At 44.0% G+C, this 27054-nt stretch overlaps 5 protein-coding genes across 7 annotated transcripts; 1 reads left to right on the plus strand and 4 right to left on the minus strand.

Annotated features, from left to right (window-relative positions):
- Window positions 1-36: 36 nt before the first annotated feature.
- Window positions 37-1185, minus strand: LOC117582112 (dehydrogenase/reductase SDR family member 7). Its single transcript, XM_034269684.1, has one exon. The coding sequence runs from the start codon at window positions 1091-1093 to the stop codon at window positions 128-130; it is 966 nt and encodes a 321-aa protein (XP_034125575.1). The 5' UTR covers window positions 1094-1185; the 3' UTR covers window positions 37-127.
- Window positions 1186-1554: 369 nt separating this feature from the next.
- On the minus strand, window positions 1555-2416 carry LOC117582115 (exosome complex component RRP40). The gene has a single exon (XM_034269689.1). The coding sequence runs from the start codon at window positions 2313-2315 to the stop codon at window positions 1617-1619; it is 699 nt and encodes a 232-aa protein (XP_034125580.1). The 5' UTR covers window positions 2316-2416; the 3' UTR covers window positions 1555-1616.
- Window positions 2417-2856: 440 nt separating this feature from the next.
- On the plus strand, window positions 2857-5696 carry LOC117582110 (enolase). The gene is made up of 3 exons (XM_034269682.1): window positions 2857-3011; window positions 3786-4509; window positions 4578-5696. The coding sequence occupies exons 2-3, from the start codon at window positions 3793-3795 to the stop codon at window positions 5160-5162; spliced, it is 1302 nt and encodes a 433-aa protein (XP_034125573.1). The 5' UTR covers window positions 2857-3011; window positions 3786-3792; the 3' UTR covers window positions 5163-5696.
- A 364-nt stretch (window positions 5697-6060) lies between these two features.
- On the minus strand, window positions 6061-26594 carry LOC117582109 (serine/threonine-protein kinase grp). 2 transcript variants are annotated; one of them, XM_034269679.1, is made up of 7 exons: window positions 26379-26594; window positions 16676-16999; window positions 15994-16217; window positions 9986-10163; window positions 8709-8851; window positions 7712-7921; window positions 6061-7035 (listed from the first exon to the last, which is right to left on the minus strand). In XM_034269679.1, the coding sequence occupies exons 2-7, from the start codon at window positions 16795-16797 to the stop codon at window positions 6359-6361; spliced, it is 1554 nt and encodes a 517-aa protein (XP_034125570.1). In that variant the 5' UTR covers window positions 16798-16999; window positions 26379-26594; the 3' UTR covers window positions 6061-6358. The 2 variants fall into 2 exon arrangements, with proteins under 2 accessions (XP_034125570.1, XP_034125572.1); XM_034269681.1 differs by lacking the exon at window positions 26379-26594 and adding an exon at window positions 22113-22862.
- LOC117582113 lies at window positions 24770-26142 on the minus strand. Of its 2 annotated transcripts, none has more exons than XM_034269687.1 (2): window positions 26000-26142; window positions 24770-25936 (listed from the first exon to the last, which is right to left on the minus strand). In XM_034269687.1, exon 2 carries the CDS (start codon window positions 25922-25924, stop codon window positions 25151-25153), a length of 774 nt encoding a protein of 257 aa, XP_034125578.1. In that variant the 5' UTR covers window positions 25925-25936; window positions 26000-26142; the 3' UTR covers window positions 24770-25150. The 2 variants fall into 2 exon arrangements, with proteins under 2 accessions (XP_034125578.1, XP_034125577.1); XM_034269686.1 differs by having other exon boundaries at window positions 25996-26045.
- Window positions 26595-27054: the final 460 nt, after the last annotated feature.

The following is a 27054-nucleotide window of genomic DNA, read 5'->3' on the forward strand; positions in this document are numbered from 1 at the left end:
AGTGGATGATCAGCAAACAAAAGCAATTCAACTTTATCTTTGTGTACATTTGCATATATTGTTTAAATAATTAAACGCTGTACATGTATAAAAGTTGACTGAGCACCGAGTTGGGCAACGCCGCAGCTCACAATTTACCCTCGCGAATCTTGTTGAGCGTCTGCTCGGTCATAAATTGGCCGAGGATCTTGGTCAGCGTGGGATTGCGGGCGCAGTAGGCCAGCAGGTTGACGGGGAAGAGGCCACACCAGGTGAGATCCATCTTGTTGGCCAGTGCGACGGCAAAGAGTTCGCCGCAGCGCTCCGCTGTCATCCGCTTCTGATTGGCCGTACTCTTTCCCAACTTGGCGCCCTGCTCGCCCGTGAACGCCTCCTGCAGGAAGTCCGTGGCGATGGGACCGGGAGCGAAGATGGTCACGTCCAGCTTGCGCATCTCCAATTTCAGGGACAGCAGATAGGCGTTGAGGGCATGCTTGGCCGCACAATAGGTGGCCGAGAAGGGTACAGGACCGAAGCCGGCGATGCTGGAAGTGGCGGCCACATGGCCCCGACCACCGTTCTGCTCGACAAAGTAGCGCACCACCAGACGCGTGAGATGCACCACGGAAAAGACGTCCAACTCGAACAGCTCCCGATCCACCTCGATCTCAATGTCCGTCCAGCTGGCTCGCTGCGATCTGCCCGCATTGTTCACCAGCACATCCAGGCGATCGAAGTGATTGAGCACGTCGAAGAGATTGGACTCGTGCCGCTGCAATTGCAGCATATCCATGGGCAGAATGAGCACATCCTTGGTGGCCAAAAGGCCGCGTGCAGCTGCCAAACACTCCTTCTGCACTTCCTCCAGCTGCTCCACCCGTCGGGCACTCAATACCAGGCGAACGCCATGGCGGGCCAGGCTCAGGGCCAGGGAGCGTCCAATGCCGCTCGAGGCGCCCGTTATCCACACCACCTGGCCGCGCATCGACGACAGCGAAACGCCAAACTTTGACTTGATCCACAGGGCTACATTGCAGTCGAGCACGATCCACAGCAGCACATAGATCGCATAGTACACCACCAGCAGGATCAGCAGGAACTCCAGGAAGCTCATTGTGCACGCTGCTTTTGCTACCTTTGCACTTTGCCGTAATATAATCAACTGCAAAGCAAAGTTTCGACTCCTCTTTTGGGAGGGGAACCGCACAGATAAGACCCAGATCAGCTGTTTCGCACTAATACCGTTTCATTAACATGCCCATGCGATGGGGAAATATTGCTCCGGTGTGGGTTGCCAGAGATGATGCAGTGACTTTTCTATGGTGTTAATTATGTGATTTTGTATGCTGTGGAACAATGTAATTGTTTACCCATTGGCATGTTAATAAAGTTCGCACATAGCTAATGGAAATTAGTGCAGCCTGCGGCATATTCCATTTGAGTTTTTCTGGAAATAATTGCATGAAATAAATATCCAACGCTTATATCGTGATCTGATAACATGCAGTCACACAATTGCTCATCTCCGACTGCCCGAAGGCTTTCCTTTTACATAAAAGTCAAGACGTCTGGAAATACTTTAAAAATTTTCTCGTTTTTTTTGGAAATGTAAGTAAACTAAGATTTATTGATGGAGTCTAGGCCTGCAGCACATCGCTCAGACTGTCGCAGATTTTGTCGATTTCCGTGTAGCCCGCCTGCTCCAGCGTCAGTATTGCATTCGACAGAGCCATTGTCTCGCGCAGGGAATTCGCCTTGACCCAGATGCGCCCATTGACGCCAATGGCGATCTCGTAAGCCAGTTCGCGGGTAAGTGCAGCCAGTGCCGGACAGTTTTCGCGCAGCAGCAGGCGTCCCAGGTTGAGGGTGCACTTGAAGAAGAATCCATCGGCGAGGAGACCCAGTTTGCCGCGCTTGCCATTCGAGTTGACGCACACCAACTCCGGCTCTATGTCTGCACTGGCGTTGAGCACACGCGCGTAGATGATGTCGCCCGGATTAAGGTCGGGACGATTCTTCTTGGTGGCCGCCTCAAAGGCCAGATACGGAATGGAGGCAATGTCCGCCGAGCCAATGTCCACGCGGTACAGATCCCCCGCCTTGCCCTTGATAATTCCCAGCACCAGATCTCCTCGAGCGGGCACGTAGCGTCTCTGATAGTTGTCGATCCAAAACGTGTTGGGCTCCTTGTGACGCAGGGGACCCGCTTTGCTGGCCACCACCGTATCGTCCAGTCGACGCAGTCCTGGTCCCAGTATAACTCTCTTCTCCTTGGCCACTTCCTCTATGCTGGTGATGCGTTCTCCAGGCATTACAATTGCGCTGCCGCTGTCCATTTTATTGGTCGTTTTTTTCGTAAATTCAGCGTTTAAAATCCAAAACAAAAGCCGGCCGCGTGTGTCGTTTGAAACATATGGCCACAAGGTGGCGCGTTTTGCAGCACTGTTTGGGATAACAGCTTGGTAGCCCTAGTTTCCGCAATGTTAGTTAACAGTGCCTGTAAGATCAGCTGTTAGGCCAAAAAAATATCGTTTTTTTATATTTAAACAAATTTGATACCCCACATAGTGGGTGGGGTATGACATTTGCACACTCATTTTCTAGTTGCTACTCTCGTTTTTAATCAAAACTCTCTCTTGCAGTTTGGCCCTGTGTGCCATCGCAAACCCCTGTGCGTCTAACCTTGTGCGAAGGTCAATTCTCCCAAAGGAAAGAACAGTTCACCCCCCGCCACACAAAAGTATAGCCGGCGCAGCACCTGGAGACGCATACATATAGAGAGAGCGACAGCGATTCTCTCTCTCAAGCAACCACCAGAATCGGCTCCGAACAGCAATGGCGAGCGTATTAGCTTTACGTGGCGCTCTCCGCTGCTGGTCCCACTCTAGGGGAGCAGCGCGAATCGGCAGCGAAGCGGCTTCCACAGTCATTTTCATTTCCACAGCTTTCATTAGCAAAGCAGCCAGCAACGCCGGAAGCTCTATAGAATCGCTATCATCTGGATTTAAATTTGTCAAATTTAAAAGTTCTTGGTATGTACTAGTGTGCTGCGTGTGTGTGTGATTAATAATATTTAATAATTTGATATGGCAGTGCGTGTTTAACTGTTTCCATTCATTTGTTAATCAAATTGTAGTGCAAATGCAAAGATTTCTCTGTCACAAAGCCCCTGCGATTATCTAACAAATGTCTGTGCAAAATTTTCAAGTGCCGCTCCCTTGCTGCGCTGTAGACGTTTTTTCGTTGATTTAATTGCAACTAAAACAATGACAAATAATGTTTAATGCAATTATTTCCACAAATCGTGTACTTTCGCTTTTTTGTCTGGGCAACTTTTGCACGTATTCCGTCTGTGGTTTTTTGCGTACTTTGCGAGTGACCTTTAAAAGCTGCTTAGAGGTCATACAGAGAACGCTCAGTGCTGCGCTGCGTCGCTCTCCCGCTGAGTAGAAAATACATTTTCGTTGCGTTTCCGAGGAAAATGCCGCCCGTGTTGATGACTTTTAACAATTTAATAATACTTTAATTAAAGATTTGATCGAAATTTAATATAGATTTGGTAGGAATTTTTGGGGAATTTTCCATGATGAAAGTCCAACAAACAAATTTGAAATTCTTATCTGTTGGCAGTCTGCTTGTCTTTTTTTTTAACAATTCCAGAGGGCATTACAATGATGGTGTGATGTGGGAACAAAACATTTTCGTTTGCTAAGAATAAAATTAATTTTTGTGGTTTCTTTTACACCACAAATCACACAGATTACAATTTATTAACCCTTTTCCAATCACTCTCTTTACATTTGCAGCAGCAATATGACCATCAAGGCGATCAAGGCACGTCAAATCTACGACTCCCGTGGCAACCCCACCGTGGAGGTCGATTTGACCACCGAGAATGGTCTGTTCCGTGCCGCCGTGCCATCTGGCGCCTCCACCGGTGTCCATGAGGCACTGGAGCTGCGCGACAACGACAAGGCCAACTACCATGGCAAGTCCGTGCTGAAGGCTGTGGCCCATGTCAACGATACCCTCGGACCCGAGGTGATCAAGGCCAATCTGGATGTGGTTGATCAGGCTGCTGTGGACAACTTCATGATCAAGCTGGACGGCACCGAGAACAAGAGCAAGTTCGGCGCCAATGCCATTCTGGGCATTTCCCTGGCCGTGGCCAAGGCTGGTGCTGCCAAGAAGAACGTGCCCCTGTACAAACACATCGCCGATCTGGCTGGAAACAAGGAGATCATCCTGCCCGTGCCCGCTTTCAACGTGATCAACGGTGGCAGCCATGCCGGCAACAAGCTGGCCATGCAGGAGTTCATGATCCTGCCCACCGGCGCCACCACCTTTACCGAGGCCATGAAGATGGGCTCCGATGTGTACCATCATCTGAAGAACGTGATCAAGGCCAAGTTCGGTCTGGATGCCACCGCTGTCGGTGATGAGGGTGGCTTTGCTCCCAACATTCAGTCCAACAAGGAGGCTCTCGTCCTGATCACCGATGCCATCGCCAAGGCTGGCTACACTGGCAAGGTATGGAAGAACTCAAAAGTCGCGCTACGAATGTAATCTCTATAATTCCACTATACAACGCTTTACAGATCGAAATCGGCATGGATGTTGCTGCCTCTGAGTTCTTCAAGGATGGTTTGTACGATCTGGACTTCAAGAACCCCCAGAGCGACAAGGCCCAGTGGCTGACACCCGACAAGCTGGCCAATCTGTACCAGGAGTTCATCAAGGAGTTCCCCATTACATCGATTGAGGATCCCTTCGACCAGGATCACTGGGATGCCTGGACCAACCTGACCAGCAACACCAAGATCCAGATTGTGGGCGATGATCTGACCGTGACCAACCCCAAGCGCATTGCCACCGCCGTCGAGAAGGGCGCCTGCAACTGCCTGCTGCTGAAGGTGAACCAGATCGGTACCGTTACCGAGTCCATTGCCGCCCATCTGCTGGCCAAGAAGAACGGCTGGGGCACCATGGTCTCTCACCGTTCCGGCGAGACTGAGGATTCGTTCATCGGTGATTTGGTTGTGGGTCTGTCCACTGGCCAGATCAAGACCGGTGCTCCATGCCGCTCCGAGCGTCTGGCTAAGTACAACCAGATCTTGCGAATTGAGGAGGAGATCGGCTCCGGTGTCAAGTTCGCCGGAAAGAGCTTCAGGAAGCCCCAGTAAGCGTTGCTACTTCAAAATTCCAACCACACCGAAAGCACCCGCTAATCCAGCACGAGACCAATGGACTGGATGATGATCAGCAGCAGCTGCAGGAGAAGACCCATCCTGGGGTGGTGCTGATATTTGGTGTACGTGTTCTCGTCAACCCCCTTTTTGGATTTTTGTGTCTGGCGCACAAAAGGCAACAGAACTAAAATACCAAAATGCCGTTTTGCTGTCTCTATGCTTCGTTATTAGACATTATTATTAATGTTAAAACATGATCTAATCATTATTTATAAACAACCAAACAAAACAAACATCCCTATGTATCAGATATTCTGTTAGCCGCCGCCACCCCGCAACAACTTGGCCCAGGGCGTGGATATCGTATTTGTAGTCGTTGTAATTCTTTTGAAATTATATACACACTCAATCCCCACCCCCACCCATTACAGAGAGCCCACAAAATTATTGTTGAGACATAGAATTAAGCAGAAAATCTCGTTCAACTCAAATAAAGCGAATGCCCTCCCCAGGTGTTCCAATAGTCGATCCCACAGAGAAAAACAATACACTAAACCGAAAGAAAAAACATCACTATCAATGTGTACAATAATGCTATACTCAGATTTGTTAGTTAATTGTGAAATAAAATAAAACTTAAAAATGGAAAATGCAATTCTTAGCACTGCCAACATCTGTGGGGAGTCTGCTGCATACATTAGACGCCCTCTGTTGGCCGTTGGCAGAACTTGCAGCAAGTAGACTGCAAGTAACACCAATGTCTCTCCCATGTAAAATTTAGAAGACTAGCTCCGCCGGGTTTTTCGGCTGTTTTATGAACTTTGACTGAAATTCTATTAAATTGGGGCCGGACCGGGTAGGGTGAGTCGCCTTCGAATGAAAATCCAGTTTCTTGAAATCTCTCTTTTCATTACAAAAGAAATATTTATTGTTTCATAACGTTCAACTAACTAATCAACTACATTTAATACTCGGCAATCGTTTAAAAATCAACAAACTTAAAATCATCGTAGAATAGGAAGTAATAATACATAATACGAAACGTAATCGTCGAAAATGCATGAACTAAGAGTGAGTTAGCACACGCTAATTGTTGCTTAAAGTATTCGAAGGTCTTTTGTGATCATTAATGGGAGTGCTGTGTGAACACATGAAACAGTGTCAAGTCTTAGGTTAATTTCTATTACAAGCTAAGGCACCGAATTGGTTGCAATCGCAATGGGCCACGTGGTGGGCCCCTTCATGACAATGTCCTCCAGCGCGTTCTTGATCTTGATGAAGCGCCGCTTGAACTCCAGGCCACAGCCCTTGGACAGCCGAAAGTCGACTAGGATCTTGCCGTCCATCTCAATGATGTGCGCCTTGAAGACCAGCCGCAGCTTATTCCGATCGATGGTGGACACCGTGACCACACCCTCCTCGCAGGCCTTGCACGTGTATCCGCCCAGCCGTTCGATGGTGGCCACCAGCCGCTTGATAGTGTCGTCCCAGCGTGTGGTCACAAAGAATCGAGTCATGCGCCGCACCAGGCGCTGGAAGTAGTTCTGCGAGGCGCTCTGCGTCTGGTTCATTTGCGTGGCCAACAGTAGATCATCCAGCAGGGCCGGCTGCGAGAAGCAGTAGCTGAGGCGCGCCTCCTGTGCCACGGCCTGATTCTCCTGGCCGCCAGTGGCCCGACCGCTGCGCAATCTCACATCAAAGTCATCGTCATTGCGCATCGTAGGCATCGGCTGGGAGCAGTAGTTCCGCGATATGGAGTCATCCAAACCATTGCTCAAATGGGCACTGGACTGCAACCGTTGTCGCTTGGCCTTGGGCGAACAGATCTCCAAGGCAGCCGCCGAATCGACCAAGTCAAAGGAGCGATCTGTGCGTGGATGGGAGAAGATAAGAAAATTGTTTTAGTAAGAATATTCCACGTTTGTGACATTTTCTTGATGTCCATAAAACAAACATTTGAAAAAACGTAACAAAACTCAAGCGAACAAAATGCAAAAACCATTTGGGTTTTGGTGATAAAGCTCTATGGAACTTTGAAACACACCATACAGCTAAAATCACCAAAGATCAAATAATGTGCAAACAAAAGAGGAACTCATAAAGAAAACATCGCAAAAATAAGCATAAGCTGCAAACAAAATGTAATTAAATGCGGAATTTAAATGCAGAACGGATTGTATTGCTTCGATGAGGATTCCACAGAGCCAATGCTTTGGTAATCTAGCTTTATGAAGTAGTTTAAATCTATCATACAGCTAAAGCGCCAAAGCAGAAGCAAAGCAGCGCAGAGCTTGAGCACTGAATAAAACACTTTATCTCAAGACACTAAATAAAACACTTGTAAGAAACACTCTTAATCGTTAGTCACTGTCGTTTCGTTGCAGTTGCAGTTACATTTGCATCACCGCCAGTACAGGCACAGAGAGACTCTCAAGATGTCGAAAGCATTGAGAGTCACTAAGTACCTGAGCCGGCAAAGTGTGCTTGTACATAAATCACTCGATAAACACTTCAATGCACAAGTATCATAAATTGCCCCTTACCGTGCTCGGCAAACTGCATGTTGGACCACTTGTGATCGAGAATCTTCTCCAGGGTGAGGCGTGTGCCCGGACTGCTGGCCAGCACTTTGCGCAGCAAGGATATGGCCAACGTGTCCAGTTTGCTCCATGGCGTCTGTGTTTGCCAGCGATCATTGTCCTTCCAGTTAATGAACTCTGGACAACCGGCCGATGGCTGATCCCATGGCAATTCTGTGCGAAAATTTAATTTATAGAAATTACATTAGCATTTTGCAAATATTTGGACAAGTGTCGAAAAAAAGAGGATAACCAAAAACGTGCGAAATGAAAAGCAATTTCAATTCAATATGCAAACGAGTAGAGTATTCGAAACGTGCTTTGACTGCATAGTGATTGGTTTGGTTTATTTTTCTGGTTAAAACTGTATTATCATTCGATTTCGAGTTTCGTTTTCTGATTACTGTTGTTACTGTTGTTGGTTTGGTGGTGCGTTGTTAAGCAATTTAAGCTGGAGCTTTGGTATAAAAGCTTTAGATGATATACAATGTGCAAAAAACAATCTACAGCTAGAATACCAAAGAAACAGCAAAAATTAAAGGAGAACAAAAAGTGCATATGGAAGGCGGCAGACAGCGAATGGGAGAAAGACAGATAGAGAAGTGAAAACACAAACACAAAAACAAAAGTGTATCGTATGTATGATTCCCGTTAGATTAAAGCGAGACGAGGCGAGGTGCGTGGCTCGATGCGATGATGTGCTTTGGCGTGATGATGCGATGCATGTTGAGGGGTGCGACAGAGAATGTAAGGCAGGCGAGGAGTGCGAGCGAGCCAGACAAATATGCTTCAAATTTTGCAACTGTTTCAGTCACATTCTTTTCATTGTTATATTCGGTGCAGAAAATTATAAAAATTAGCCAACGAAATTAAACGATGCATTAAACGGTATTCTCCACACACATGAAACACGTAAAATAATGATAGTTTTATCACTTGTTTCCAACTGATTTCCACTCACCTCCTGCCAGCATGGTGACCAGTATGACGCCACATGACCAAATATCCGCAGGCTGTGCATGATATGGCTTCAGAAGCACCTCGGGGGCCACGTACGGCAAAGTGCCGCAACGTTTGTCCAACAGTCGCTCCTTTCCCTTGCATCTGCATGGCGGAAATTATGAGCAGCAACAGCAGCAGATCAGCGGGAGGTAAGCGCCAACAGAAAAGCGCAGCGTCCGGAAGGGAGCATGTAAGAGAGTTGAGAAAATAGATACAAACTTTAGCATAAGAGCAGAGATAGATCGATCTTTCGTGTGATTGTGTTTGTGTGTGTAAGCTTCTCCTTATCTATTCTAAAATTAGGTTGTCCGCCAAAGTACTGACTAAACGAGAAAACGTTAACAACTACCCTGAAAGATTAAAGTAGTTTTTATATTTTTCTACTGCTCCCAAAAATTCTCTTTCACGAATTTAATTGCAAACCATCTGCCTTGATATCTGTATGAAAGTCATCGGCTTCGTTTAACCAGTGCTTACAAGACAACCCATTGAAAAGTGCATGGCAACAGAAAAAAAATGTCAAGCGTAGGCTAAAAGCAAAGCCAGAAGCAAAGCAGAACAAATATATATGAGATAAGGCCTCCACAAGCTAGAGTTGAAGTGTAAACTCAAGTGTGCTTTATGGTGCAGAAAATGATGATTTGACAAATCTTTAACTATAAATAATTATTTTTCGGCATTTTCCTCCCAATTGACAGCACAGTCTAAAGCAGAAGCCGAATTGCAATTAGCAAAATTAAATTTTCGCTTAGTCTCCCCCCGCAAGGCAAATCCATGGGGGTTTTTCAATTAACAATTCTGTTTGTTGGTTCATTTTCGGCACAAAAACTTTTCTTTCCTGGTCGGTCAGTGGCAGCGCTAATGGATTTTCTATGCTTAGATATATGTGGTACACGCTCCCTTCAGGGGCATTATTATTTTGCTCAATAGTTTTGTAATGCTGTAAATTAAGCTTTCTGGAGTCTATACATATTCAGTCTGACAGAACAAAAACTAAACATTTGACAATTTTTCCCTATTTATGGTAAGAAAAAGATTGATTCTCCGGAACTAAATATTACTGCTCCAGACTTCCAGAACCATTCAGCAAATAGTCCCTTTCAGCGCCTACCAAAATCCCTTGAAAATACTACATCGATCATCTACTATTATTTCAAGACAATTAAGATTTTTCATGGGTATGTTTGAGTTTGGTCAGATGTTTCCTAGTAAATGTAATTTTGTTGTACCTAATACCTAAACATGGTGGCCATGCCAAAGTCGGAGATCTTCACATTGTCATGCTCGTCCAGCAGCAAATTCTCCGGCTTGAGATCACGATGGGCAATGCCACGCTGATGCAGATAGTTCAGTCCGGACAGAAGTTGTGTAAAATACCGCTGGGCCTCATGTTGCGGCATTCCCACATCGGGTTCTGGAAGAGAAATAGTTTTAAATAAATATACGATATAAAAACGAGTACTGTGTATAATTTTGTTCACTTTAAGAGGCGGTTAATTGGCCAAAGCAGCAAAAAGAAGTCACGGAAATTGAATAACATTTTGTGACACATTTAAACAAAATGCAATTTATGTTTTAACCTAGCACGTTCTCCCTTCGCGAGAGTATATCCTGTCCTCCTATCTATAACTACGTATGTGTGTGTGTGTGTCTTTTCTCCATAGGGACTCACAAAAACTGAAACTGAAAATGGAAAATATGTGCAGCAGAGCACAAAAACTCGGGTGCACCGGTCAGGGGTCAGGACAGTGCAGGTAGAAAAACAAATGTAATGCGAGCGTGAGCATCATCCTTCTGCCTGCCTGCCATGCTGTGCGTGTCTAAAGGATTTATGGGCCTGGCCTGGCCTCGTCTAGTAGAACACACACAAAAAAACAACAATGACAACAGCAACAGCGACAATGGGTCGTACAACAAAAATGCAATCAACAGTTTTATGAAATTTTAATCAAAGCCTCTGGACACAAACAATGCGCCACAAAATGTTTGTTTAGTTTCCACTTTTACCTGTTGAGATTTCTCCCGCTCCCTCTCTCTTTCTCACATCACGGTTCTTACTAGAAAGTCTCTCAAGTAAAGCCAAATAGTTCTCCCACTCGGAAGTGCAGCATTTTCGCCCCTACCAACTCAACTCTCAAACGACATAATCAGAAAGACAGATACGACGAGAGATGGAGAAAACCCAAGAGAGAAAAGAGCCTTCAACTGAGAGAAGCTAGCTAAAAGCTAGACAGATTGTATTTCCTCCTGTCCCTCGTTTCACCTGATTGACTGTCAAAGACAGGTCGGTCCTTGAGTATCCTGCTGCTATCCTTCATATATCTATTGCCACATACATTTCCATCATTTTGTTGCTTATTGATTTTGCTTTTCTGCTATTGACTCGACTTGACTCTCCCTCAAAGGCAAAGAGCAAAATTATGTTTAGACATTTTCAATGGACACAGACAGACGACTTGATGGAATTTTCCATAATGATTGAATTTTATAGTTTTCCCAATGAACAAAACAAAATCCCGGAAACCCTTTAAAATGCCAAAGAGAAGCTCTATAAAGGTGGGTGGCTTTTTAGTTGTATTCTTTGTATTTGCAGCACAAAAAGTTAACGAAAAGTTTTGTGAAAACAGAAAATTCCCGGTAGTTTCAACAATTTTAATTGTCTGTCATTCATTCAAGTGTAGCTTTGATAGGGTAAAGCAAGTAGTGAAAAACGTTGGAGAAAAACTTGAGCAACAAGAGAGGAATTCAAGTGGCTGGATGATGTAGTGTTTTTCTAGTGCAAAAACGTTCAATTTCCTTTGGAAAATGGACCACCGTTTGGGCTACGCTTCGCTTCTTTGGTTTGCAAAAGTTTCCGTAATTAATTGAGATTAAGGGAAAACTCGTTTTGCAAACTCTGCTCCGTTAAAGTTTTTGGCCTTCAGGCAACGCTCTACATTTTAATGGAAATTGCAATCTATTGATTAAGGAAGGTTGTGGTCTGTCTCCCTAATTTGCTTAAATTCTTACAACGTTAAGATGCAATTTTCCATGGAGATTTTGTCGTTAAGGTAACAAATGTCTTGGGAAATTCACAAAAAATGTATTACGTCATTTAATTCTATTTAATTTCCTCGAACAAAGATCTCTTAACTTTGAGGAGAGAAACTCCCAATATATCTTAAATCCATTTTTCCTACTATTGATGGAAAAATGTAGAATTTAAATAAGTTTAAATGCAATTACCCTTCCACATGTATGAATTCATCAGCTCTTGAATCCACCACTTTGCACTAATGAAATAAAAATCTTGCTGCAATAAATTCAATTTTCTGCAGCATGAAACCAAGCTGGAAACTACTTGGAAAGTCGTGTCACAGATAAAGCCACACAATCTCTATCTTTTTCCACTTTATATATTCATAGAAAAAAGTGTAAAAATATAAATTTCTTGGTAATCATTTTCCTCCCCACTTTTATAGAATTTTTGCCAGTAATGTGGGACATTTTGCTTATTTTTTGATGGTCTTCTTGTAGACATTTCTACCTGCTTTTCTCGCTCTTGGGCTTCCCTGCTGTCTATCCCTTTAGTTCGTTGGCTTCTTGTCACCCTCAATTTGTAATACCTGAAAAGTTTACGGGGTGGAGAAAAAGATAAAGTTATAACAGGTGTACACCCTCCCAGAAGATACCATCATGGTGGCGGCGCTTTCCATCTATAAGCTGCTGGCACGGCATGGCATCCTACTCTCGTTGTTGTCAGCATGCCGTGTGGCGTGTGGCACACACACAGAGAGAGTGTGGCACATTGTTTGCCATTCATTTATCATGTGGCATGTTGGTTGTTTCCTGCCATCCTGCTGCTCCTCTGATGCTGGCTGGAGCCATTTGCACAACTCTTTGCGGGTTTAAATTAAATGAAATACGAGTGCGAGCTAGTCTTCTGCTGTATAAATGTAGAATATTGACTGACTTTAAGCTGGAGTGGCATTGCCGCCACTGGCATCAACAAAAGCACATAATTTGCATACATTTCAAGTCGCAGAAAGTATGCCTCAGATGATGACGATGATGATGGGGCCACAGCCACAGCAGATGAAAGCTATAAAATTGCATGTCAGTAACATTTTAGCATAATTAATTGCATTTCATAAAGAGAGAGAGAGAGAGAGAGAGAGAGAGAAAGAAAGTAAAGGAGGAAGGATACCGAGGCCATATCCTTTGGCTCCAATCACAGAGTCCACCGCCCCATTCATGATGGAAAATTACTCGAAAATTTCATTTGTAATTGAAGCATAATTTATATATCATACTCCAGCAGCAGGGCATGACAGGGTAGGGCTGCGAGAGCGCGAGAGAGCACCGTCCCACCAGGAAAGGACGTGCTGATTGAGTGAATGACCAAATCGGTTCAGAATCTACATATCCAACTGCTGCTCCTCCTCGCTGCCTCTTTTATCTCGGGGCGGGTATAAGCTTAATGAATGCATTTCTGTGCAAACAGACACAATTAAACACACACACACATACACACACACGCACGCAGGACATCAAATCTGTCTCTGGGAAAGTGCAGTGCACGGCCTGTGCTGCGTGTGTGTGTGCCTCTCCATTATGTTGCATTTGCATATTGAACCTATTTATGGCAACCCATTCATTGCACTCCACTCTACTTCCATGACATGCCTGCCATGCCCTCCGTTTCTCCTTCTCCTTCTCAAAATAGACTTTTTGTTGCATGCCCAACAGGCGCTAGACCACATCAAATGAGACAAAACGAGCGAGAGAGTGATGAGAGTGTGTCCAAATTGGAAGCTTGCGTTGAAAGTTCGTGATTAACGGGGGAATATCAAATGATAAACTATTCTCAGATGCTTGAAATTGATTATAACATCTCTAATGCAGACTCTTTGGATGAAATTTGATTGATTTTTGACAGAAAGATGATTAAGTTTGTAAGGGAATTTAATTGATTACTCAACGAAATTAAAGCCATTTGTGGTGAATGTTAGAGCAGGTTCTGGGACAAACAGACACGAAGCATATGTAAAGAGAGAACTAAGACCCGCGTGTCACGACGAACCCTTATAGATTATGATACATTCAAATAGATCAACCCCCTACCCAAATGTATTATCTTACAAATTAAATCATTAACACAAAATGCCACACATAAGTACCACACTTTAGCTCTATGCCACTCATGGTAGATGAACCCACGCTCTCATCTCTAGATATCATTAAAAATGGCTTAGCAGCGGGGGACTAAATATGGCTGCCACATTGATTATTGCACTAGCGCCCCCAACGCAACAGAACCGACACAATGTCCTCCCACCCACACCCATGCCCAACATATACAAAAACAGCAGCAGGAAGAGTATGATGGAAAGTACAATGATGATGATGGTGTGATTGGGAAATAGAAGAAGGAAAATGAGGTATGAGGTGGCAATCAATGCAAGGATGCCACTTCCATTAATAGCAAACCTCTCTCTCTCTCTCACTCTCCCTCCTCTGCCTCTTGTCATCCCTACGATACCGAGTTGTACTCGCTGACCTTTTGCCAAGTTGTTAATATTTATGAAAATGCCACGAACTTTGCACCTACTACTCCTCCCTGCCCATTTGCACTTCCTTTCCGTCTGTTTCTGGCAAATTGTCATTGCAAGTGGCAGCCCGGCAGTACAGAAGGGACAGTCAGAGGGACGAACCCCGCGCTGTAATCAAGATCTGTATCTTGTCAATGTGATTTGTCGGTGGTCCCTACCCCACACAACTGGATGTTTTGGAATATGTGTTTCCATCCATGCCACACATCCTTCAATCCTACTCCACGGTTTGTCGCATTCGTCTGTCTCTCTCTATATTTGTGTGTGTGTGTGTGTGGCATTTTTCTGGGTTCCACATATTGGCATATTTGCGTCTGGGGCCAACGTCTATATGGTTTTGGCATGTGTCTACTTTACGGAGTCGAGTGAGCACTAGTATTCTTCCATTACTCTGAGCTCCGTCTGTCTGTTGTCTGCTGTTTGTGTGGCTGGCACGAATTGTTAGGTTCTGTGGACAAATAAGGATTCATTCTAGGACACACATCATCCGAATGGATGGTAAACCCAATTCTAATGAGCAAGCCATAGTCTCGTTTTGTGTGCGGTCTCAGATGGCCACTTTCTTTGGCCACCGCTTTGAGAGATCATTTTATGTTATTGGATTCCTGTTGTTGGCTGCTGTTGCTTTGGTTTGGCAAAGTTTTATGGGAAATTCGGACTTACAGCCAGTTGAGTGGCCAACAAACTTTAAGTAGCTTCTCAAACGGGCTTTTGAAATACACAAAAAATAAGTGTTTGACTGCAGTTTTGGCTTGTGGTTAGTGGGATTTCACTTTGGTTTTGGAAACTATCCAAAGAAGATTGGCTTTGGCCATGAAATTTCAGTTTGAATCTGGCCATTGGAATAGCCATTTAAATGGGCTTTGAATGTCTAGTTGGAAGTGGTTTAAAGTTTATTTTCTAGTTTTATTACACTTTTGAACAGGGTCTGTTTTGATTTTTAGAAAAGTGCAATGAAAATCTAGAAGAACATTTACTGGTCTAGCTTAAATTCGTCATTAATTAAGGCAGTCGTTAGGTGGATTGATTGTTACAAACTTCAACGTTTAATAACTTTAAAGCACAGTTGGGTCTTTTTCTTCTCAGCGAAACTCGGTTGAGCATAAATGACGAGGCCATGCATTGCTGTTGATCAATGACATGACCAAAGCGTTGTTAAAACTTTTTTATTACAAATTTGCTTCTATATGCCCTTTGTTTATGTTTGTTATTTATTCTTCCCTGTTGCACTCTGGCAACTTTGATTAGCTGTACTAATTTCCCCATAAGCGAATAGACACATTAATTACGAATGGCCACAGGTAAAATTCGACAGTAAGAATTTGTTGTAAGTAGTAAATTCTCAGAATTATACCAAGCTCTATATTATACAAAAGTTTCTGATTTATTATGCGAATCGCAAACATATGTTTGTCACGCGTACACGTCAAATGTTATTCCCAAGAAAACTGATTTTTTCTAGCAGTAAGGGAACATATTTTAGAGACAACTCGTTGACAGTTTTCCAATAATTGTTGGACAACACATTTTGATTTTTAGAAGCTTGTATCTTTGTCGTTATTCATTAAATATGTTCTTGAGCTGTTCCCAATAATTGTCCACTTACAAAACAATTTTCTATTTTTATATTTTAAAATTGTATTCTTTACTCACCAATTCGATCGAATAGCTCCCCGCCGGCGGCATATTCCAAGAAAATGTACTCCACACTGCCCTGCGACCGCTTGCCAAAGAATCGTAGAATGTGTGTGTCCTGGAGCATCTTCTGGATGCATACCTCCTTCCGCACCGATGTGACGGCATCCGGATGCTTCTTCAAATCCACCATCTTCATGGCCACAGCTTCGCCCGTCTGCCGATTGATGAGCAGCTTCACTCTGCATTTTCACACACACACAGGAAAGAGAAGGAGAGAAAGCACTGGGATTAGCTATGGCAATAGCTTGGGGAAAACTGCATTGCTGCAGTTGCAACTCGGTTCGGTGTCGTCTGTGCATCGACTGGTCTGGTTTTGCAGTGCCGTGTTCCCCGTTTCGGTGGCGGGATATCAGGATGCCGCCGCCATGGGACATGCGCAGTGCAGCGCCTGCCCGGCAGGCGGCACAGCAGCAGCATTCGTCGCCGTATACAGCGGGAATACGCCGGAAAAGTGCGTTTCAGTTACAGTTCGGGTTTTTTTTTTGCCACTTCTCTGTGGCAGAAGCATTTCCGGTTTATTGACTTCGACCCACACATATGTGTATGCACGAGCACGCACACGGAGAGGACACACAAGCACGCTCAGACTAAAAATGATGCCAAAAAAATTGATGAAATTTTTCAGATGGTAACTTACTCGCCATAGGCGCCCTCGCCCAGGGTCTGCGCCAATGTCCAGCCCTCGACAAATTCCCGAGTGGCTCCGACACCCACTCCTCCACCGGCGGCTGCTGCTGCTCCTGCCATAAAAGCCGCCATTTGTTTGCTAAGTCCCACCGTTAGGCTCCTCTCTCTGGGTCCACGCTTGGAGGCGGTCTAGGTCCTGTTTATTTTGCTGCGTGCCTTAATATCCTGTTGGCCGTATCCTGTGTGTTGTATTGATGCCTTGCCGCCATGTGGTGTCGCTGTCGTCGTCGTCATCTGCCGCCTGCTAAAGCTTCTACGGCGACCTCGTGCATAGCTGTCAAAAAGGCAAAAACAAAGATGGCTATTAGTGGAAGGACACACAGAGTAGAAGGCGGAAAATAAAGGAAAAGGTAAGGGTAAAGGATATGGCAGGGGGATAATGAGAGGGGAATGCCGCCAAGCGTCGAACTTTTCTAATTTGTATTGCGATGTGTTCCACACAATTCCACAACGTTCCGCTGCCCCGCGCTGTCATTCACATTTACTTTTTGTTTCACACGCATACATATTCGCACGCACACCTATGCGATCGTCAAGAAGAGAGAGAGAGTGCGGAAAAAGCACATGGGGATGCTGCTGCCTGCCTGCTGCTGTTTCAATTTTGTGGTGTACACACAGCTCCGCGAACAGCTTCAGCTACGTTTTCCTGCTCCTGCCTGCCGCCTTTAGTATTTCGTCCTTTGGCATGGTCATGGTTCGTTCGGCTCTCCATTCGGGCAGCCGGCCGACAACCAGCGCAGGCGCTTCAAAGCTTTTGCGAATAAAAAAAGAGCGCGCAAGCTTCGCTTCGACGGGCTATTTAAGGGAAAAAGGACATGGGGGAGAACTGAGGGAATCATGCTAGTGTGCGTGTGTGTGTGCTTGCATAAATAATAAGGAAGGATAGTGGAACATGAGAAAGAACTAAACAAAGGAATATTCACAGGAATTTAAAAAAACAAGTTCATAGATCTATGAAACAAATATCATCCCTATGCAATTAATTCTACCCCTTTAAATTTCTGAGTCGTGTTCTCTTTTTCATGGCATTTGAAATAACAAAATGCTTTGTCTTGTGGTATGCGAGTAAATGGAATGATGATCGGGTTCCTGCATAATATTGTGAAATGGTATAACAACGAATTGGACAAGAACCTTGTGAAGGAAGTAAAAAAGGTCATCGGACCCAGAAGCAAACCTTTAAATTAATTCACAATAACTTTACGTTAAATGCATATCCAAATGTTTTTCTGTTGTTTATTAAACATATTGCTTTGACTCCTCCCCACTGTGCCTGTTCTATTCGATGTAGTTGCATGCACATTTGCGTGGGTGTGTATCCATGAGCGGGTGGTACAGCAGAGCATCATCATCAACAGTCGCAGATTTTCGACTCCCTGTCGCAGTTCCTCTTTCACTCCATCCCCGTCCCACTTCCTTTTCCCGTCGACAAGCCTTCATGGCAGCATATTGCGTATATTAAACTAGCGCTGGAAAAAGCTCTCCACTCATCGTGCACCATCTCCACTGTCGGTCCAATCACCCTTCCTCTTACTTAGCGCCTACTCCAGCAGCCAGCAATCTCTCTCTGGCACCATCTCTGTCGGTTCCTTGTACTCTTGCACTCTCTCTCTCTCTCTCTCTGACACAACATCTCCGTCCGGCTGGTTGGTCCTCTCTGGGTCTGGGTCTCTCTTCTGTCCATCAGCGCAATATGACGTCGCCGCTATGCTTGAATAGCTTTAATCTGCTGCCATTGCTCCCTCTCCACCTCACTTTGTTCATCACTCAACAAGCTTGTGCTTGACTAAGCTTGAGTGAATTTGAGAGCTGGAGAGGACGCTGACTGTGTTTTCCTTGAGATAATTCTGTTAGTTGGAGTCTGTTCTGCCGCTGTTGCTACTTTTTTTATGCCGGCTCTCTGCTGCTGCTTCTTTTGCCGGCAAAGCTTCTCCAGTCTCTGCTAGCTTTGATTTCTCTGCCGTTTTCCGCCTCTGACAGCTACGACTGCGCTGCCACTGTTGCTTTTGGCTTGTTCAACAGGCCACCATTAACATTTCTTATGGGGCATGTCTGTACATCTGTCCTATCTGTTCTGCACTTTTCTTTGTACATTCAACAGAGTGGAATTTTTTCCTGCTTAAGCGTCTGTGCGTTTGCGTTTACTTGAATGTGTGTTTTTTTTTCTCTTTTTTTTAACTTTATTTTTCACGTCAGTTTTTCTGGGTCTATTTTTAGGTTTTATGCCATAGGGAAAACCCATTTTTTGGCGATTGTCTTTCTATAGTTCTTCCTATTCTTTTCTCAGTTATGACTTTCTTCTTTGTATGGTGAATAATTAAACAGTTTTTTAAATCCAATTTCTGCATAAGAGCTTGGTTATAATATTCATGGAAATTGTAAAGGGGATTTATGGATTATGGATGTGATAGATAGGGACTTCCAACAGGACTGCACCTATCACATCCCATCCCAAAGGATTATAATATTTCTAACACTCCTAACAAAAAGTTTAGTTAATTTCCCAAAATGATGAAATATCTTTTTCTAAATTATTCATACAACCCCAAAGCCCTTGTCATAGCATGGCAGCAGAAGGTGTGCAAACAGAGGGGGTAGTGTCGTGCCAGATAACATGTGTTGCACCATTAAAGCTTCAATGAGAAAGCGGTGGGCAGGGGCAGCAAGCGGCAGCGGGGCGTGTCACACAGCACGTGTCGACAGCCTAAAGCCAAAACCTCAAAAGTGATGGAAGGAAAAGAAGGGGTGGAAAAGAGGGGGCGGAGATACCGGATGAGTAATGTAACTCCACTAAAAACTTTGACAAGTTTTTCAAAAGCAAAAAACTTCCCACAGAGAGATATCAAAGTTGGAAAAGTATGTTATGGCGACCAATTCATTCCTTCATTCATGCAGATGGTGTATGGGGAAAAACAGGACAAGATACAACCTCAAAAATTCATTCCTTAAAGTTTAGGCAGAAGGAATAGTTTAAGAATTCGGTAAAGAAGTTCCTAAGCAAAGTTTTATCTTTCACATACTCTATTAGGATGGGGAGCATCTTCTTTTTACTCATTAAGCCCTAAAAGAACTGCATTTCTGTCATTCTTTACAGCAGCAGAATTCGCTGGTGTGTCCACTATTTTAATCCACAAATTATCTTTTTATAGGAAATCTCAATCGAATAGAAAGCCGCTTTAAAACCGCACTTGATACTCGTATTTGAACCCAAATCATTAAGAAATTGTCACCTGTGACACACGTCTCTCATAATAAATTATATGAAAATGTTGTATGATGCTGGAAAAAACCCCATAAACTTGTCCTGCGTTTCCACACTTATCAAAACAATATAAATGACTCATAGGCCGGTAGGGGACTATTTTTTGTCTCCCTTTTTGTTTGTTTAGCCCATCAGATAAATGCATCTTGATTACATTTTGTGTAATGAAATCTAAGGATATTTTGCTGACTAAAAAATTTTACAGAAGCACGAAATTGGATGAAAATGAGGATAAAATTCTCCTGTAGCCAAAAGCCAGCCGGCAGGAGTCTCCACAAAGGAACCAAAGCTAAAATCCTAAACAAACAGAGCAAGAGAGCTTTAGAGTAAAAATCAAATAAAATTAAAGAGTCAAACGAAGCGCACAAGAGAAGGAGGAGGGATGTTGAAGCGTGTCTTTGTTGCCACACCAGCAAACATACACACAGATACACACCAACACACTGGACAGAGTAGAATCATTTTCATGGATTAGTGGAAAGGCAAAAAGCGAGCCAAGAGGAGAGACCAAAGCAGGCCACAGAGGACAGGAGTCACTAGCCCTGGACACAAGTGGCTCTGGGGGAGAGTTGGAGTACTGGAGACAGACAAAACTAGTCGCTGGCTGGATGAGTGGGCAGAGGGAGTGCCAGGGAAAGCCAACCCAACAAGCGGCTACAAAATTAATGATACTGTGGCAAGTCGAAATCCAGTCTAGCGAGAGACCAGTCCAAGTCCAGGCCATGGTCAAAACCATCTGGGTTGGCTTATTGGCTAATGCCGAACAAAAAAAAGAAGAAAACCCTGTAATGATGATGGTTGATGGTTAGCCAAGCCATTAGCCCCGCAGGAGCCAAGATTTCCAACAGCGGTTTCAGATTTCCTTCAGGCTCAAAAGGCGGAGGGAAAAATAGAGAGGTTTGCACAAAGGAAATTTATGAATGTTTTTTATGGCTTGACAGAGTCCGAAATACAGAGAAAATGCATGAGATCACGAACAACTAATAGTAATAGCTGCTGGAGCAAGCTAAGCAAGCACTTTCCATTGGAAAGAACGAGGAGCCCAAGAAAACGGAAACTGAATTATAGAATTGGTATTGCTAAATTTAAGCGACATTATTATAATGGTTACAATTCAATTTACACGCTTTGGAACTCTAAGGGTCGTTTTAAAATCAATTGATAATTCTTTAGACGGTGCAATGTTTAAATGGTTTAATGTCAATATTCTATCGAAGAGCACAAACAGATCAAAATGTTTTGAACATAAATTACTACAAACACTTTAATGAAAGTAACCTTCAACATATTTAAAACTCATGCTAATAACAATCTACCAGCCAAGCACTATTTACAGCAAGCTCTTCAACATTAATCACCCTTCCAAACACCTTCCTATTCCAAGGTTTCCACTGTATTTAAACTGCTTCTAATGATTTATGCCTCTTTCTTGCCAGAGGAAGGATCCTAAGTTTGCTGATCAGTTGGCAGATAGTATGCAGATATCCCAGAGGCTTTTGCAGTGGAGAAGTCAGTCTTTTCGACTCGTTACAGCACCACCTCCTTCTCCCCCTCCTGCTGCTCTGGGTACCAGGGGACAGGCACATAGCAACAGCGCGAGTTGCAGAAAAACTTCAGGACAGAGTCGTCGCTGAGGTGTGTGGATGTGTAATGTACTAGTGTGTATGTGTGTAGTGTCGGTCTGCACGGCGGCCGATAAGGCTAAGCAAATACGAGTTTTGTAAAGTATTTCAATTTGAACATTCGCTTTTTTTTTGTGCGCCCTGTACATGAAAAAGGAAGGCTTTGCAGCGGCTGGCTGCTGCGAACAGGAAAGCAAGAAATGAAAAAAGATATTGCATGGCTATAAAAAAAAGAAGAAAAAAGAGACACAGGCATCGGAAGGATGGACCGACCGACGGACAGGCATAACAGGCTGGCAGACGGACAGACAAGTGGCAAGACCAGCGTTGCAAGTTTTTTTCCTCCATTTTTTTGCTTTCTGGTAACCTCGAGAGTTTTTCCTTTTTATTTTGCGGGCGTTGCAAAAAGAAACAACGGAAAAAATGCCGCATATGCAGTGTTGTTTATAAATTGCACGCCCAAGTAAAACTTTATTTAATTAATATGATAAACGAGTGATTACCGTTGTGTCTGCCGGTGGAGTGGGGGTGAGAGACTGGGAGTTATCAATGGAATCGTGTTCTTCTCTATTTTAAGAGCGAACACGCGTTTGCGGTTCGTTTTGAGGTTATTTATTCATCACATTCTGGCGGTTCCATCTTTATCCCTTTTTCGCCTTACACTGCGTTCTGTTCTTCTTGATCCGCTTTATTTTTCTTTACCTCGTGTCTTTGTGCCGTTTACTTCTGCATTCTTATTCTCCGTTTGTCTCCATTCTCGTTAGAAGCTTTCCTTTCAAGCATCTCACATCAGGCAAAAAAGGCAATAACTACCCCCAGGGGGTTATAAGAAAAGGCGCTCCGAATCGAAACCGAAACGAACCGAATTGAACCGTGTTTTGTCGAAAAAGTCACCACTGAAAAATGTCTCAGCCCGCGTCTTTGTAGCAGCTTAGGAAGCACACACATGCACACGCGCGCAGAGACACAGGCACAGACGGTATCCATTCGGCATCCTGTGAGCCGCGTTGTGTCTGTATCTACACCGAAGTCGCCACCTCTTGGCCGGGACATCCTCCTCGTGGTCCGTTGTCTGTTTTCGCCACTCCATTCTGTTTCGGCTTTTCGGGAAATTCGATTGAAAAACGTTTACTACAATAGTACAACCACTACTATACGGCACTACTATGACAGCGAGTAAAGCTATTTTCGGCTATTTTATTTTTTAGCTTTTGCAAGTCCTGCTGAAGGCCGTTCGTCCTGTTTCACCGTTGAATTTGAATTGGACTTTTTGAGTGTGATTACATTTGGCATGGGCAAAAAACTCATACCAAACGCAGTACACTCAAGAGCGAAGGAGCTCAGTTTTGCGTTCGGTGTAGAGCCGGCGTCACAAAAGCTAGAGAGCACCGAACAGAGAGACGGAGAGAGAGAGAGAGAGAGAGAGAGAGAGAGAGAGAAGGCAGAACGGGAGCTTGCACTTGCGCGCGCCAAAACGGTGGATGGATGGATGAGTGAGAAAGGAAAGCAACAGCCACATCTATACATACACTCGTTTTCTTTATGGTGGTGGTGGATCCTCTCTCTGCAGCCTCTCTCGTCAAAATCTTTCAAGTTTAACTTGCTCTCAACGTTAAGAAAGCCGGCTGCCGGCGAGGGCTGTTGCTCCTTTTTCTTTGCTTTTTCCTCTGCATCGTCTTCGTCTTTTATGTGACTCGACTCCCTTTCCCGCCTCTCAGTCACCTACCTAACAACCTTTACCTTTCGGATGCCTTGCTAACGTGGACTCAGTTTCACCCCAACAATTCGGTTACGAGGAAATAGAGTGAACCCTTCAAGAAATTTGCAAAACTGGAAGCTGTTAAAAGTAATCGGATTAATCAGAGATAACTTAAAAACGATTGAACAGATTTTCAGTCAGAACAAAATCGAAGCAAAGTCGGCGCGCGCAATGGGTCCACTCTAAAGAGGGAGCGAGTCAGCCACATTCTCCATACATACACTCAGAAAAATATTTAATCATACATGTTTACGTTAAAATCAAGCAACACTGAAAGTCGTCAAGGTCCGTGGGAAAAGTACCAACCGATAACTATATTTTAACTTGTGTATTTTAACCAGGCGTGCGAAATTGTTTTGCAATAACTGTGGTTTCTCCTTTATCTTTCCCTATCGCTTCTCGACTCTTCTATTCCCGTTCCAAAAAAGACTCAAGTCTCGGTTACATACTCCTCTCATCCATCTCCTTTTTCCTGCCTGAACTCACTACTGCCTTAAAATGTATTATGTGTGTTCTGCGTAACAGCAACAACATGATGTTAATGCAAAAAACGCAACCACAGCAGCAGCAGAGCGACAGCAGCATCCAGCAGCTACAACTTTTGGCTTGAGAACAAAAAGGAGAGAGAATAAGAAAAATAATAAAATAAAATAAAGAAGAAAAAAGAGACAATAGACGCACGCGGTTGCTGGGGAAACAGTGAACTTTCCGTGCGAGGGCTTTGCATGTGCAAATGTATGGGTGTGTGTGTGTCGTTCACACTACCAGGCGAGAAGAGAAGCTGACAAAACAAGATGAGAGAGAAGAGCCTCTGAAGAAGATGACCAAGAGCTATGGAAAACTCATAGGGTGACTTTAGCTCAATTCGAGGTCGCACATTTTCTCAAGTTTTATTGAAGCTTGTACAAAATAAAATGACTTGCATCACCCTATGTTAATACACCTTGCCCGCTTCTGAAAAAATACTGGCACACACACACACAGCTATTCATTTCCCCTTTCCAGCAGGCGATTTGGGTAAATTTGCTCTGGCGACACTCTGCGACAGATTATTAGGCTTAATTGATTGGCTCAGCGAATTAATAACAGTTCTATTCACAGAAACAATACCATTAGGAAGGGGGTGTGGCAGAGAATTGATTAGGGAATTATTTTGCTTATTTCTTACAAATTTGATAAATGGGATAAATGAATACAGTGGAAGATTTGTAAATAAAACAATCGGCTAGCTGGGAATAGAGTTTTGCTATTTTGATATGTTTGTATGTATAAAATATTAGATCCCACATATTTGTGTATGCGTGTATTAACAAACCACTTAATAAAGATGCTCATTATTAATTCTAATTTATCTATGAACTCCATTTATCTATGAGAGATGCATCTTTTGTGAAACACATGATGGAATTATACACGGTGAATGGGGTTCACAATGGATAGGGCCGTGCCGAGTCATAATCTAAATCGTTTTCATAACACACTATTATCTTCTCTAAGTCCCTTTCAGTTCACTGCATTTTGCTGGAAAACATACTGCTTTTTTTATAGTTAAAATTAGAAAAAATATAAAATGTTTAGCTATAATAGAAAATATTGTATTACAGTATCTGGATATGAGCAATGCCCTCCAGTTTTGGGTGTAAAATTCACACTAAATGCACTAAATAGGTTCATTTCAGTTCTTTATCTGGGAATCTCATGGAAATATGTTGACGCTGCCTCAGACGCCGATGTGGTAACTGCCCTACGTTCTCCCTTCTTGGGTAATCCTGATGCTTCGATTTATTTCCCAGGTTTCTTTGACCCTGTTGCTATTGCCCTCGTTGACCTTGTTGCTGCGACCTTGTGTGATCCTGTTCCTGTTGGCTTCTTTGGTCCTGTTGCTGGGGTCTGTTCCGGTTCATCGGTATCATCTTGACTGTCTGACGTTGTTTTCACCTCCGATGCGGCGGATTCGTACAAGCTGTCCATAGTGATGTCGTTGGCAGTGTGGAACGACGATCCGGAATCGTTGAAGCTTGTCGAGGGACTGCTTGTGGGGGTTTCCTTTGCCAGACGTGTCTTACGAGGCCGAAAGTATTCGGGATCTGTTATCAAGGGCATCTTCTGATGGCCGTTCCGAAGCACATGAATAGGACCCTTGGGCAAGCACTCTTCCTTTAGCGGTAGCGGGGCCATCGATTCAACACCCATGGACATCAGGCCAAAGTGGCGCATCATTGCAACGGCCTCCCGCTCAACGGTGCTTGTATCGTTCCAGTCGGCCATTGTGGCGTGCTCACCCAGCGGCTTGGTGCCGGCGATCTGTTGTATGCGCTCCATCATGGCCAGGCTGTCGCGAATCACCTTGGTCTTGGAGCTGGCCGGCCCGTGCAGCATATCAATCTCGGCATTGCGCTTGTCGCGAGCCTCCAAGTACTTGTACGTGCTTGGGGGACGAGGGGTGTACTCCGCCTCGCGTTTCATCTCATAGGCCATCTGGCCCAGCACAAAATTGCAGCCCGGCTGCGAATCTACGAGATCGTTCTCAAAGCGTGTCGACGGGATCCAAGCCATTTTAGATCCAAACTAACGGAGCAAATTTCAGATTTACAGTTAAGCGCGAGTCAGCATAAATTTCGTTCCACTTACTCGGTTACTTTCTGTCGAAACTGGCACAAATGTAGTACGCAAAACGTTGACTTAACACAAGTCTCACAGTTTGCTGATAGCTTAAAATATAGGTGTATTTAAACATAAAACAGAAGAGTTGCCACATGTCGCGGAAAGGGAACACGCGTTTGGGCAAATATTGCGCATTGAACCACCATGCTGTGGGGAGTTGTTCTCTCACCGGTGTGGTAGATTATTTTGCGCCAAAAAGTCAAACAAAAAGAAAATGTGTAAAAACGCACAAAAACCGTGCCAACACTGTCTCTACAAAAGGGGATACATCTGCTTGGCAGCGGGGGCACTCGTCACTGAATATGAATTTCGTTTGGAATTTTCATGTTTATTTAAGCAAACTTACCAGAGGCGTCTCTTTTTCGCACACCTTCCGGCTGCCTTCTGTACGGCTGCCTACGTATACACAAATTGCGCTGTCTCACGCACAAACGCACGGGTAACAAATTTAGTTTTTCCACTCCACACTCACTTCAATTTGGACGTGCACATGCTTTCATTTACGAGTTTAGTTTAATACATTTGCGAAAATGCTGTCTTTATGCGGTATTGGGTTCAGTGTGACCGTGGGCTTATTTATCCAATATACAATGGAACCTCTAAATATATACCGAAACCGATATACTTTTCAAAAATATATCGCAACTATACCGAATCAAAAAAAGTAGTCCACTATTTTGATATTCTGATTAACATTACTTGCTATTTAGGATTCTCAGCGATAAAAGTTTAGTTTTATCCAAATGCTGAACCAATTCTCCATAAGATGGGCAAGTTTTCAAGAGTTCCTTTTATTGGATTGGATGGAGCCCCTCCAAGAAAATACCATAAATCGTGCATTAGTGAACGAATTTAGCCAACCTATTATTCTCTTCCCCTTCTTTTTGCTTACGTATCTCACACCTGGATGGTGCCAAAATTCTTCAAGTTTCTTGGAAATAATTAACTCCCTGAGTAACAATGGGTTAATCTTTCTCTGGCCATGATCGGAAATTATATTCCCAAATGTTGATATTCTGTTG

Source organism: Drosophila guanche, unplaced genomic scaffold (assembly GCF_900245975.1).
Source record: "Drosophila guanche unplaced genomic scaffold, DGUA_6, whole genome shotgun sequence".
Lineage (NCBI taxonomy): Eukaryota > Metazoa > Arthropoda > Insecta > Diptera > Drosophilidae > Drosophila > Drosophila guanche.